This window comes from Schistocerca gregaria, chromosome 2 (genome assembly GCF_023897955.1).
Source record: "Schistocerca gregaria isolate iqSchGreg1 chromosome 2, iqSchGreg1.2, whole genome shotgun sequence".
NCBI classification, from domain to species: Eukaryota; Metazoa; Arthropoda; class Insecta; order Orthoptera; family Acrididae; genus Schistocerca; species Schistocerca gregaria.
Window position 1 is genome coordinate 459,493,755 of NC_064921.1, and position 13,388 is coordinate 459,507,142.

General features: G+C 39.8%; 1 protein-coding gene across 1 annotated transcript in view; it reads right to left on the reverse strand.

Moving 5' to 3' along the window:
* The window catches only part of LOC126325794 (conserved oligomeric Golgi complex subunit 4), a 144,674-nt gene that overhangs the window by 95,702 nt on the left and 35,584 nt on the right, over nt 1-13,388 (reverse strand). The window contains exon 6 of the mRNA XM_049995280.1: nt 1,235-1,515. Within this exon, the coding sequence (XP_049851237.1) occupies nt 1,235-1,515 (281 nt within the window). The remainder of the gene's footprint in view (nt 1-1,234; nt 1,516-13,388) is intronic.

Here is a 13,388-nt window from a genome sequence, read left to right on the forward strand (position 1 = left end):
ACTGATAAAGGAACACCCCTCTTCTGTATTATTTTTAATTGTTATGCTCTAAAGAAAGTTATAATTTGTTTGAAGTCCACTGTACTTTCTATGCAAAATACATACAGGTTAAAAAATGTTCGGACGTGTACTTTATGCTGCAGATATTTAATCAGCATTATACAAAATAAGTTTTTAAAATTATTTCCAACCACTGGAGTTGAGCATTTTGAACTTTTATTGACCCCCAGACAATGGTAGCTATAGTTCAATAGCTGTAACAGGAATGCTTGTCTTCAGTAGTCATATAATACATGCTATTATAACAGAAAATATTTCAGTTCCACATATCTAACTGACAGAAAATATACTCTTCAGTTTTTTGATGCACAATACAGATAATTTCACTTTACAGTTAAAGGGCGGTGAAAAAACTATGTTAACAAAAATAAAGAAGCCATTCCACATGAAAAATTGTTTTGGTGGCACCCATTAGCAAATCTCTCACAAGAAGCATTTTAGATAAAGCTTCTGGGTCAAGTGTCGTGTAATGTGCAGAGTTGTTCTCAATACTTTGCCTTCTAAATAAATATTTCAATAGTGTTCGGTAAATGGAGAGAGGAAAAAAATCTACTCACCAAGCAGCAGCAGGAGAACACACACAGAAAAGGATTTAACTTTTACAAGCTTTCGGAGCCCGTGGCTTCTTCATCTGGTAGAAGAGTTGAAGGGGAAGGAAGAAAAGGACTGGATTGGTTTAAGGAAACGGGTGCAGTTCTGGAATGTCACCCAGAAGCTCAGGTCAGGGGAGACTTAACAGATGGGATGAGAAGGAAAGATTCAGTCTTTCCTTCTCATCCTGTATGACAAGTTTCCCCTGACCTTGACCTCATGTTCTGGGTGACTTTCCTGAACTGTACCCCTTTCCCTAAATTGATCCAGTCCTTTCCCTTCATCCCCTTTTCTTCCCCTTCAACTCTTCTACCAGATGAAGGAGCCATTGGCTTTGAAAGGTTGTAAGAGTTGAATCCTTTTGTGTGTGTGTGTGTGTGTGTGTGTGTGTGTGTGTGTGTGTGTCCCTGTCACCACTTGGTGAGTAGACTTTTTACCTATTCATTTACATTTTATTATCAATAGCTGATTATTTTAGTTTCAATAGTGTTATATGTTTGCAAATTCTCTCTCAGTAACACATCATGACAAACATAGAAAATTATACAATTTGAAGTGTTTCCAATGGTTTTAATACACTTACAAGAACTCTCCGTTTTATGAAACGAACATAAAGTTCTGCTCTTGAATGCATGATGGTCAGTTCTCCCAATAAGAGATCCAAATCTTTCGGATCTAATTTCTCTGGTGATTTACTGTAAATATTGCTGCTGGTGCCACCAATGCTACTCCTCATGAGGTCATTCACTTGCTGTATTTTCCTTTCTAAATGACGAGATCTGCTGAACTCAGTTATCACATGTTTAGTTTGCCTGTCACATTCACGCTGCAGATATGTCACCACAGTGAGAAGTTTTCCTGGACCTAAAAGAGAATAAAGGAAAATTAAATATACAAGCAAGCAGTATTTTAATTTAAAAAGTAGTTGTAATAGTTGTATGTTGTATGTTGTAGGTTAACTGTGGACCTAAAAACTGCTGCAACCGCAGTGGTCCACAACCCCACAACCGCACTGGACCACAACCCCACGATGACTACCGTAGTCCACTTCATCCCTCTGCCGCCCTACACCGAACCTAGGGTTACTGTGCGGTTCCACCCCCGGTGGACCCCCCCCCAGGGAACGTCTCACACCAGACAAGTGGTAGAGTAATGGTAGTGTACGCATACGTGGAGAACTTGTTTGCGCACCAATTGCCGACATAGTGTAGCTGAGGTGGAATAAGGGGAACCAGCTTGCATTCGCCAAGGCAGATCGAAAACCACCTAAAAACCATTCACAGACTGGCCGGCTCACAGGGCCTAGACACAAGTCTGCCAGGCGGATTCATGCCGGGGACCGGGAGGTCCTTCCCGCTCCGGAAAGCCATGCATTAGAGTTATAATAGTTACTTATAGTTTTCTGTCTGATCTTACGTCAATAGAATTTACCACACCAGATACTCGCCTACCTGTCCTAAGATGGTGGCTCATCAAATGTGTCAGCAGTGCTGAGTGGAAGGATCTGGAAGCTGCAAAGAAGTACAGAGAGACATCCACAGTAGCTCAACAACTGAAAGAGTCACTCTCTAAGAATGCACTTACCCTAATCCACCTAGTGCAGTAAACCATGATGAAAAACATGGTAGGGTCAAACACACACTGCAAAAGTCCCCTGCAGGCAACAAAGACTGGCAGATCTTGTCCAAAGTGTTTGAATAAAACACAGGTGAAAGAAACAGAAATCAAGAGTTTGAAACATGAAGTACTGGGTGGTTATAATTAAACGTTCCCTATTTAACATGTCATAACACAGAAGCTAATTACCATACAAGTACCAAACATAGCAGTGTTGATGTCCAGAGTATGGGGTGCACTATTTCCATGTGACACAACACCACAGTCCATTTCCCACTATGGTCACTAGGTGCCATGATCAGTCATTGTGAGTCATAGTCTCACACACTTGACTAGTCGCAGTGCACTTGTTGATGTGTCAACACGAGCTTGGACAAAAGGAGCAAGGCATTATTGGTGAAGCTCTATTATCAAAAATACAGTAATGCTGCATCTGCACTTCAAGAATATCGCCAGCTGAAAGGATTACGGAAGGGTCCTCTTTCTCCAGCTGCTGTATGAAGCATGAAGAAGTAGTCTGAATCAACTGGAGAACTGGTCATTGCTCTGGGAAGAGGCCAACAACTGGTTGCACCACAGGTTGTGAATGTATTTGCTGTTGCTACGGCAGACAATGCTGTTTGCAATTCTCAATGTCCTGTGTCGTGACAGTTGAACATCCCGTGGTCCACTGTACAGAAAGCGCTTCATACCATTCTCAAATGGTATCCATACAATATCCATATCATACAGCAGCTTGCACCACAGGACGCACAGTGACGTGTTGACTTTGCTCTCCACTTTCTCGCAAGGATTAAAGCTGACAAGAGCAGGCCCTGGGCCATCTTATGGACAGATGAACTCATTTTTCTCTGACTGGTGAGATGAACACACAGAATTGCCAAGTGTGAGGATCTTCACCTCCAGTCACTGTGCATGAAGTTTCTCTGTGTGATGAATGTGTCACTGTATGGTGTGGCATTATGGCTACATTCATCATTGGCTCATTCTTTTTTGAGCAGGTTGGCACTCAAGGAACAAAGATGTGCAGCGTGACAGGCCAGTGTCACTGTGATATGCTTCGTCAGCATGTCATACCTGCCCTTTAGGCGAGACACACATTGAACTCAACATTTTCATGCAAGATGGGGCCCCACCGCACACTGCTCGTGAAGTTCACCTGCTTCTTCGAAGCACATTTGGAGATTATCAAATTATCGGGTGATCATTTCCAAGTACTTGGCCAGCACAATCACCTGATTTCACTCTCTGTGATTTCTGGTTGTGGGACTACCTGAAAGACAGGGTTTACCAGGGGAACATTCACACCTATGCTGATCTGAAGCACAGCATATCAAGAGAGGTAGCCAGCATACCTACCGACATGCTTCGTTCTGCCATGCACAATGCAATCCTGCACTTTCAGACTTTCTGGACGTTGATGGGTGCCATATTTGGCCCCTTTTGTAGCAGTACTGGCATGTAATGGTATGATGTACCATAGCAGCACATTAAAAGTGTTTTGACTGAACTGATTCTGCATTATTTCTCTTCCTCATAGCCTTGACACGCTACCAAGTTCAGTACTTGTACGGTAATTAGTTTCCATATTATAATGTGCTGAAAATGGAAAGTTTAATTATAACCACCAGATATTAAGTATGGGGCTTGTACATGTGCGAACTCTTCAAGTACAAGAAGAGAGAGAACGCTTATCCGACCTGTATCTGACAAAAGTAATAAACAAGAAACAATAGCAAATAAAGTAAGTAACAAGTAATCACATTATTATAACAGCTGAGAGACTGCTAGAGGGAGCATGAGCAGTGATTACGCAGAACAAGAACTTAGCAGGTATGAGACAAAAGTGGAAGGATCCTTATGGACAGAAGCATGGCTGATTGCATTAAAATATATTCAAAGCAGAATCTATTAATTTTACGCCAGTGAATAATACTAATGAAGATGGGGGGGGGGGGGGGGGGGGTTGCCAAGAGCTTCAAGTGAGTGGAAACATTTCAGAATACTTTAGGCAGATTGAAAATCAGCTCCAAAGCAGACTAGAGGGGATCTGGAAGAGGAGGAATAGTCAGCAGATATGGAGATGGTGTAGAGATGATACCAGGCAGTCATGTGGTCATCCAACACTGATGTAAAGCATTGCAATGAAGTATTGTGAATGTGCCAGCCAGTTATATGGGGTCAGCACAGGAAGCTGAGTCAACATGAAGGTGCGACAGAACGAAGAACTATCATGTTCCAATGTGCCCATAATGAAACTGTGAATGAAGTTGCACAGTTAGCTGGTGGATAAACACAGACTGTACCATGCATAGCCATGTAACACAATGTAAGATTAGTGAGTGTAGTAAGATCCTAACCAAAAGGAGCTGGAGACAAGTGTGACCTCTTGTTAATGACAGTCTGTTTCAAACCTGACTGGAGTTGCTGCTATCAGTGGATGCAGGTCCCCTAGAGCAGATGGTTTTATATGTAGGTAGTTTTTGTCATAATTGGCAAACAGAATGCAAAAGGTTGTGATGAATAACTCAGACAATGTTGGAAAGGTAGACTGGGGTAAAATCACAAAGGGAGTCTGACAGGGTTCAATTTTGAGTTGACTTCTATTCCTTATCCATGTGAATGACCTCTCACTTAACATTTAACAAGCAAAATTGGTACTTTTTGCACACAATACTAGTGTTATAATAAACCCATGAGAGAGAAGGCAGCAAAAGAGATAGTAAATGATATTTTCCAAAGAATTATTAGGTATTAAAAATGGACTCTACCTAAATCCTGAGAAAACACAATACAAACTGTTCTGTACATCAAACAGAATCATACCAACAACTGATGTATCACATTAGCAGGATCTAGTAAGTAGAGTAGATTCTTGGGTATACATGCTGATGAAAACATGAACTGGACGAAGTATATCAATGAGCTTCGCAAGCAATCGAGTTCAGCCACTTTTGCTCTTTGCCAATTGCTAATCTTGGAAACAAATATATCAGTCTCCTGACATATTTTGCACATTTCCACACAATAATGTCATACGGAATAATTTTTTGGGGGTAACTCATCACTTACAAAGAAAGTATTGATAGCACAAAGCAAGAAGCAAGAATAATATGCAGTGTTCACCCATGGACATCATGTAGGCAGCTCGTCAAGGAGCTAGGTGTTTTAACTGTGCTTTCACAATACGTATGAATTTCATCATAAATACTCTATCACCATTTGAAAAGAACAGTGATGTACTTACCTAAAACACTAATGGTAAAATGAACTTTATTAGCCACTGTTGAAGCTGTCTGTTGCTCAGAGAGGAGCTCAGTATGCAGAAATAAAAATTTATGATCATTTGTCTGATAACATAAAATATCTGACACATAGGAAAGCAAGTTTTAAAACTCAAGTGGACACGTCTGTGTTAAAGTGCATCAATCACAAATAAAATTGTTTACTACCATTCCACTGTTTGCAGGCACTGCCTATTCTTTCATTATTGCTTAAGATGACACAGTAGTAAGCTGTGCTATCAGAGATCTAAGTGAGCAGCAGTAAAATAAAATAAACAGCAAGTTAGGTGAGAAAAATTTATGATCCGTGCAAGAAAATGACCCCAATTCCAAGCTATCAACACAGTCCCACACTGAGACAGTTGTTGTTGTTGTGGTCTTCAGTCCTGAGACTGGTTTGATGCAGCTCTCCATGCTACTCTTTCCTGTGCAAGCTGCTTCATCTCCCAGTACCTACTGCAGCCTACATCCTCCTGAAACTGCTTAGTGTATTCATCTCTTGGTCTCCCTCTACGATTTTTACTGTCCACACTGCCCTCCAATACTAAATTGGTGTTCCCTTGATGCCTCAGAACGTGTCCTACCAACCGATCCCTTCTTCTAGTCAAGTTGTGCCACAAGCTCCTCTCCTCCCCTCATAGTTACGTGATCTACCCATCTAATCTTCAGCATTCTTCTGTAGCACCACATTTCAAAAGCTTCTATTCTCTTCTTGTCTAAACTAGTTGTCATCCACGTTTCACTTCCATACATGGCTACACTCCATACAAATACTTTCAGAAACGACTTCCTGACATTTAAATCTATACTCGATGTTAACAAATTTCTCTTATTCAGAAACGCATACCTTGCCATTGCCAGTCTACATTTTATATCCTCTCTACTTCGACCATCATCAGTTATTTTGCTCCCCAAATAGCAAAACTCCTTTACTACTTTACGTGTCTCATTTCCTAATCTAATTCCCTCAGCAGCACCCAACTTAATTCGACTACATTCCATTATCATCGTTTTGCCTTTGTTGATGTTCATCTTATACTCCTCTTTCAACACACTGTCCATTCCATTCAACTGCTCTTCCAAGTCCTTTGCTGTCTCTGACAGAATTACAATGTCATCAGCGAACCTTAATTAAAATCCATGGAGAAGTTTTTATTTCTTCTCCATGTATTTTCATTCCTACCCCTAATTTTTCTTTTGTTTCCTTTACTGCTTGTTCAATATACAGATTGAATAACATCGGGGAGAGGCTACAACCCTGTCTCACTCCCGTCCCAACCACTCCTTCCCTTTCAAGTCCCTCGACTCTTATAACTGCCATCTGGTTTCTGTACAAATTGAAAATAGCCTTTCGCTCCCTGTATTTTACCCCTGCCACCTTCAGAATTTGAAAGAAAGTATTCCAATCAACATTGTCAAAAGCTTTCTCTAAGTCTACAAATGCAAGAAGCGTAGGTTTGCCTTTTCCATTCGTCTGTAAATAATACGCGTTAGTATTTTGCAGCTGTGACTTATTAAACTGATAGTTCGGTAATTTTCACATTTGTCAACACCTGCTTAGTTTAGGATCAGAATTATTATACTCTTCTTGAAGTCTGAGGGTATTTCGCCTCAGTCAGGACTGGTATAGTTTTGTCAGGACTGGCTCTCCCAAGGCTGCCACTAGTTCTAATGGAATGTTGCTACTCACGGGGCCTTGTTTCGACTCAGGTCTTTCAGTGCTCTGTCAAACTCTTCACGCAGTATCATATCTCCCATTTCATCTTCATTTACATCCTCTTCCATTTCCATACTAGTGTTCACAAGTACATTGCCCTTGTATAGACCCTCTATATACTCCTTCCACCTTTCTGATTTTCCTTCTTTGCTTAGAACTGGGTTTCCATCTGAGCTCTTGGTATTCATACAATTGGTTCTCTATTCTCCAAAGGTCTCTTTTATTTTCCTGTAGGCAGTATCTAACTCACCCCTAGTGAGATAAGCCTCTACATCCTTACATTTGTCCTCTAGCCATCCTTGCTTAGCCATTTTGCACTTCCTGTCGATATCATTTTTGAGATGTTTGTATTCCTTTTTGCCTGCTTCATTTACTGCATTTTTATATTTTCTCCTTTCATCAATTAAATTAAATATTGCTTCTGTCACCCAAGGGTTTCTACTAACCCTCGTCTTTTTACCTACTTGATCCTCTGCTGCCTTCACTATTTCATCCCTCAAAGCTACCCATTCTTCTTCTACTGTATTTCGTTCCCCCATTCCTGTGAATTGTTCTCTTATGGTCTCCCTGAAACTCCCTACAACCTCTGGTTCTTTCAGTTTATCCAGGTCCCATCTCCTTAAATTCCCACCTTTTTGCAGTTTCTTCAGTTTTAATCTACAGTTCATAACCAATAGATTGTGGTCAGAGTCCACATCTACACCTGGAAATGTCTTACAATTTAAAACCTGGTTCCTAAATATCTGTCTTACCATTATATAATCTATCTGATACCTTTTATTATCTCCAGGGTTCTTCCATGTATACAACCTTCTTTTATGATTCTTGAACCAAGTGTTAGCTATGGTTAAGTTATGCTCAGCACAAAATTCTACCAGGAGGCTTCCTCTTTCATTTCTTAGCCCCAAACCATATTCACCTACTATGTTTCCTTCTCTCCCCTTTCCTACTCTCGAATTCCAGTCACCTATGACTATTAAATTTTCGTCTCCCTTCACTACCTGAATAATTTCTTTTATCTCATCATACATTTCATCAATTTCTTCATCATCTGCAGAGCTAGTTGGCATATAAACTTGTACTACTGTAGTTGGCGTGGGCTTCATGTCTATCTTGGCCACAATAATGCGTTCACTAAGCTGTTCGTAGTAGCTTACCCACACTCCTATTTTTTTATTCATTATTAGACCTACTCCTGCATTACCCCTATTTCATTTTGTATTTATAACACTGTATTCACCTGACCAGAAGTCTTGTTCCTCCTGCCTCCGAACTTCACTAATTCCCACTATATCTAACTTTAACATATCCATTTCCCTTTTTAAATTTTCTAACCTAACTGCCCGATTAAGGGATCTGACATTCCACGCTCCTATCCGTAGAATGCCAGTTTTCTTTCTCCTGATAACGACGTCCTCCGGAGTAGTCCCCATCTGAAGATCCAAATGGGGGACTATTTTATCTCTGGAATATTTTACCCAAGAGGATGCCATCATCATTTAATCATACAGTAAAGCTGCATGCCCTCGGGAAATATTACGGCTGTAGTTTCCCCTTGCTTTCAGCAGTTCGCAGTACCAGAATGGCAAGGCCATTCTGGTTAGTGTTACAATGCCAGATCAGTCAATCATGCAGACTGTTGCCCCTGCAACTACTGAAAAGGCTGCTGCCCCTCTTCAGGAACCACGCGTTTGTCTGGCCTCTCAACAGATACCACTCCGTTGTGGTTGCACCTATGGTACGGCTATCTGTATCGCTGAAGCACGCAAGCCTATGCAGTTGGCAGAGATACATGTTTACCAAGGTAACATAAAGACAGCTACTCTTTACATGTGTACAAAGTGCACTGTGTGCCTGCTGATGTTATGAAAAATGGCACGTCTGTTATATGGTTAAATCTAATTTAAAACCATTTCTTCTGGACAACTGCTTCTATTCCAGTGAATAATGTGTTCATTAATGTTAGCACTAATCATGTATATGATGTGAAAATTACCGAACTATCAATTTAATAAGTCACAGCTGCAAAATACTAACACGAATTCTTTACAGACGAATGGAAAAACTGGTAGATGCGGACCTCGGGGAGGATCAGTTTGGATTCTGTAGAAATGTTGGAACACGTGAGACAATACTGACCTTACGACTTATCTTAGAAGAAAGATTAAGAAAAGACAAACTTATGTATCTAGCATTTGTAGACTTAGAGAAAGCTTTTGACAATGTTGACTGGAATACTCTCTTTCAAATTCTGAAGGTGGCAGGGGTAAAATATAGGGAGCGAAAGGCTATTTGCAATTTGTACAGAAACCAGATGGCAGTCATAAGAGTCGAGGGGCATGAAAGGGAAGCAGTGGTTGGGAAAGGAGTGAGACAGGGTTGTAGCCTCTCCCCGATGTTATTCAATCTGTATATTGAGCAAGCAGTAAAGGAAACAAAAGAAAAATTCGGAGTAGGTATTAAAATTCATGGGGAAGAAGTAAAAATTTTGAGGTTCGCCGATGACATTGTAATTCTGTAAGAGACGGCAAAGAACTTGGAAGAGCAGTTGAACGGAATGGACAGTGTCTTGAAAGGAGGATATAAGATGAACATAAACAAAAGCAAAACGAGGATAATGGAATGTAGTCAAATTAAGTCGAGTGATGCTGAGGGAATTAGATTAGGTAATGAGACACTTAAAGTAGTAAAGGAGTTTTGCTATTTAGGAAGTAAAATAACTGATGATGGTCGAAGTAGAGAGGATATAAAATGTAGACTGGCAATGGCAAGGAAAGCGTTTCTGAAGAAGAGAAATTTGTTAACATCGAATATAGATTTATGTATCAGGATGTCGTTTCTGAAAGTATTTGTTTGGAGTGTAGGCATGTATGGAAGTGAAACATGAATGATAACTAGTTTGGACAAGAAGAGAATAGAAGCTTTCGAAATGTGGTGCTACAGAAGAATGCTGAAGGTAAGGTGGATAGATCACGTAACTAATGAGGAGGTATTGAATAGGATTGGGGAGAAGAGAAGTTTGTGGCACAACTTGACTAGAAGAAGGGATCAGTTGGTAGGACATGTTTTGAGGCATCAAGGGATCACAAATTTAGCATTGGAGGGCAGCGTGGAGGGTAAAAATCGTAGAGGGAGACCAAGAGATGAATACACTAAGCAGATTCAGAAGGATGTAGGTTGCAGTAGGTACTGGGAGATGAAGAAGCTTGCACAGGATAGAGTAGCATGGAGAGCTGCATCAAACCTGTCTCAGGACTGAAGACAACAACAACAACAACAACAACAACAACAACAACAACAACAATCATGTATATATATTCTGTAAGTTGACTTGTTCCGTATCACCTTGACAAAAGAATTGTTCAAACAATCTATGGAAAATGTAACTAACATAAAGACGAAGATATATTAAATTAAGAGTGCAACAATTTACAATGTCTGTAGAAACGTCATGGAAGTGATCATTACTTTTTTTATATGACCAGAGAAAAATATTAATAATAATAAAAAACTTACATGAATGTACGAGATGTTTACACAGTTTGTAGATGATAAAGAAAAGAATATATACGTGGATCTAGGAGGGAAGTGGAATATATTTAGGAAGATATTCCTGGAAATATCAAGTAGATTCTAATATTCACCTGAAGTGATTAAGAAATACTAATGAGAACTAAGCTAGGATTTGAACTTCATTCTTTTCATACATGAACCTTACGTCTCGGTCATTATGTCAATGTAGTCAGGGGAGGACAGGAAACACTTCTGCAAGTGATTCTTGCTCTCTTGAACCATGTATTTGATTTCTGATTTAGCAATGGAAAGTGTTCAGGTTTGCAGGGAGCCAACTGCAGCGCTATCTATCTGCACCTGATTTCAATGCATTTGTGAAATTCAAACATATCTCACTGACTATAAATGTCCAGTTAAATGTCGCTGAGACTCCAGCTGGACAATTATATTTCTTAATCAATGAAAGGTCCATTCAACTTGTTAATATATTCTTTATTTAAGTCCATAATAAGTTATGGCTTTGACACAGTATTTGAAGGCTGAAACTGATTGTGGATTTAAATAAATAATATATAAACAACTGGAGTGGCCTTTCACTAACTGAGTATATGGTTGCAGAATAGCAGCACTCTCTAAACATGGAGAAACTAATAATTCTCTTTGGCCTACTGCTATCTTCATCAGATATATCTATGAACAGAAGTTGTCACTGGAAGGTACATAGATGGCTATAAGGTATTTGTGTGAGAGTCAGAGAGCAAGAAGAGGTACTGAGCCTAGAGGACACCGTTACAGATTGCACAAAGATATAGGTCATCGTTAAGTAAGCAACTGTGTCCTGATAAAGAAAGGGACAGGTGTAAGAAAGATACTGAGACTGGTACAGCACTAAAGTTTCCCATCAGATAGAGTGCATTTGGAGTTCTTGATCAGTTCTGTGAGAGTCTTTCTGATAAGTAGTTGATGAAATGACGATACACGATATAGACCAAAATTCTGTATAGTCTGTGATTAGAGAAACTGTTGTAGATTGATAACAGTCCCTTTGTAGTTAGGGTACTGTTGAGGTGGCAAATACGGACTGCTTGATGGTGATCCATTTGGAGTAGCCAAATTCAAGTTGCAATGCTGCTCCACTTGATACCCAGCCTATTAGCCTTTGAAATGGAAGGTAGGTTAAAATTTGAAGCCTATGAACATTGAGCACTAGCTCAATTGAATAAGCATGAGGAAGGAAGTGGCTATGTCCTTTTTTAAAAATCACACCAACATTTGCTGCAATTAATGTCCTCTCAACAATAAATTGATAGTAGATATAACACTGTCTTACAGAAACAAAGAGGAAGATCTGGTTGTGTACTTATCAAAGGAACCTTACCAGTACTGGTATGAAGTGCTTCAGAAAAATAATATTGCAAATGTGGTATTCATATAGATTTCTATTACCTACACTGGCACCTTTACATTAATCATTATGAGAGTATTCTCTGATGTAAACATTGGATGCTCCTTTTCAATTAATTTTTTCCATCAAACTGGCAATTCTTGACTGAAATAGCATAACTGGCTCATGCAATTAGTAGTAACATTAAGAAACTTCCTGGTAGATTAAAACTGTGTGCCGGACTGAGACTCGAACTTGGGACCTTTGCCTTTCGTATCAGTTGTGCTTGGATAGCTCAGCTGCTAGAGCACTTGCCCGCAAAGGGCAAAGTTCCCGAGTTTGAGTCTCAGTCCGGCACACAGTTTTAATCTGCCAGGAAGTTTCATATCAGCGCACACTCTCCTGCAGATTGAAAATCTCATTCCAGTAGTAACATTCAATTCAAGATTTATAAAAATCTGGGCCACTTTTTCACGTAGTCACATTTTCTGACAACCTAAGTATTGCATTCAGTCTGGGATGTAAGATCTCACACGGAAACAGATGAATTCAGTCTAGGTTTAAATAACTGGGTGAGTTTTAGGCAAGAACAAGAACAGAATTTTTTTTGTATTTCATCATTGGCTATCTCTCTGATACTTGGCTGCATTTACTTTCAATTTCCCAGTATTTTTGCAGTTCTAGTCATCTCTACCCAAACTCTTTGTCTTTACAAACGTCTGCTTGTGTGTGTGTGTGTGTGTGCGGATGGACACGTGTGTGTGTGTGTGTGTGTGTGTGTGTGTGTGTGTGTGTTACCCTCTCCCTTAAAACCCACATCCTTTCATCTTTCCCTCTCCTTCCCTCTTCCTGACGAAGCAACCGCTGGGTGCGAAAGCTCGAATTTTGTGTGTATGTTTGTGTTTGTTTGTGTGTCTATCGACCTGCCAGCGCTTTTGTTTGGTAAGTCACATCATCTTTGTTTTTAGATATATTTTTCTCATGTGGAATGTTTCCCTCTATTATATTCATATCATAAATGCATTAGGTTAGACCAAAACAACACTAAAACTTAATAACTTATGTAATACTGCCACTATTGCATTTTCATGAAGACATTTTAAATTTACAATCACCGTCTCCAATGAAACTGTCCCATTACACAGGTGTTCGACAGATTTGGGATATTGAGTAATTTGTCATACAGCATTCTGTGTATAAAAAGAAGGTGAGCTGTACAAGC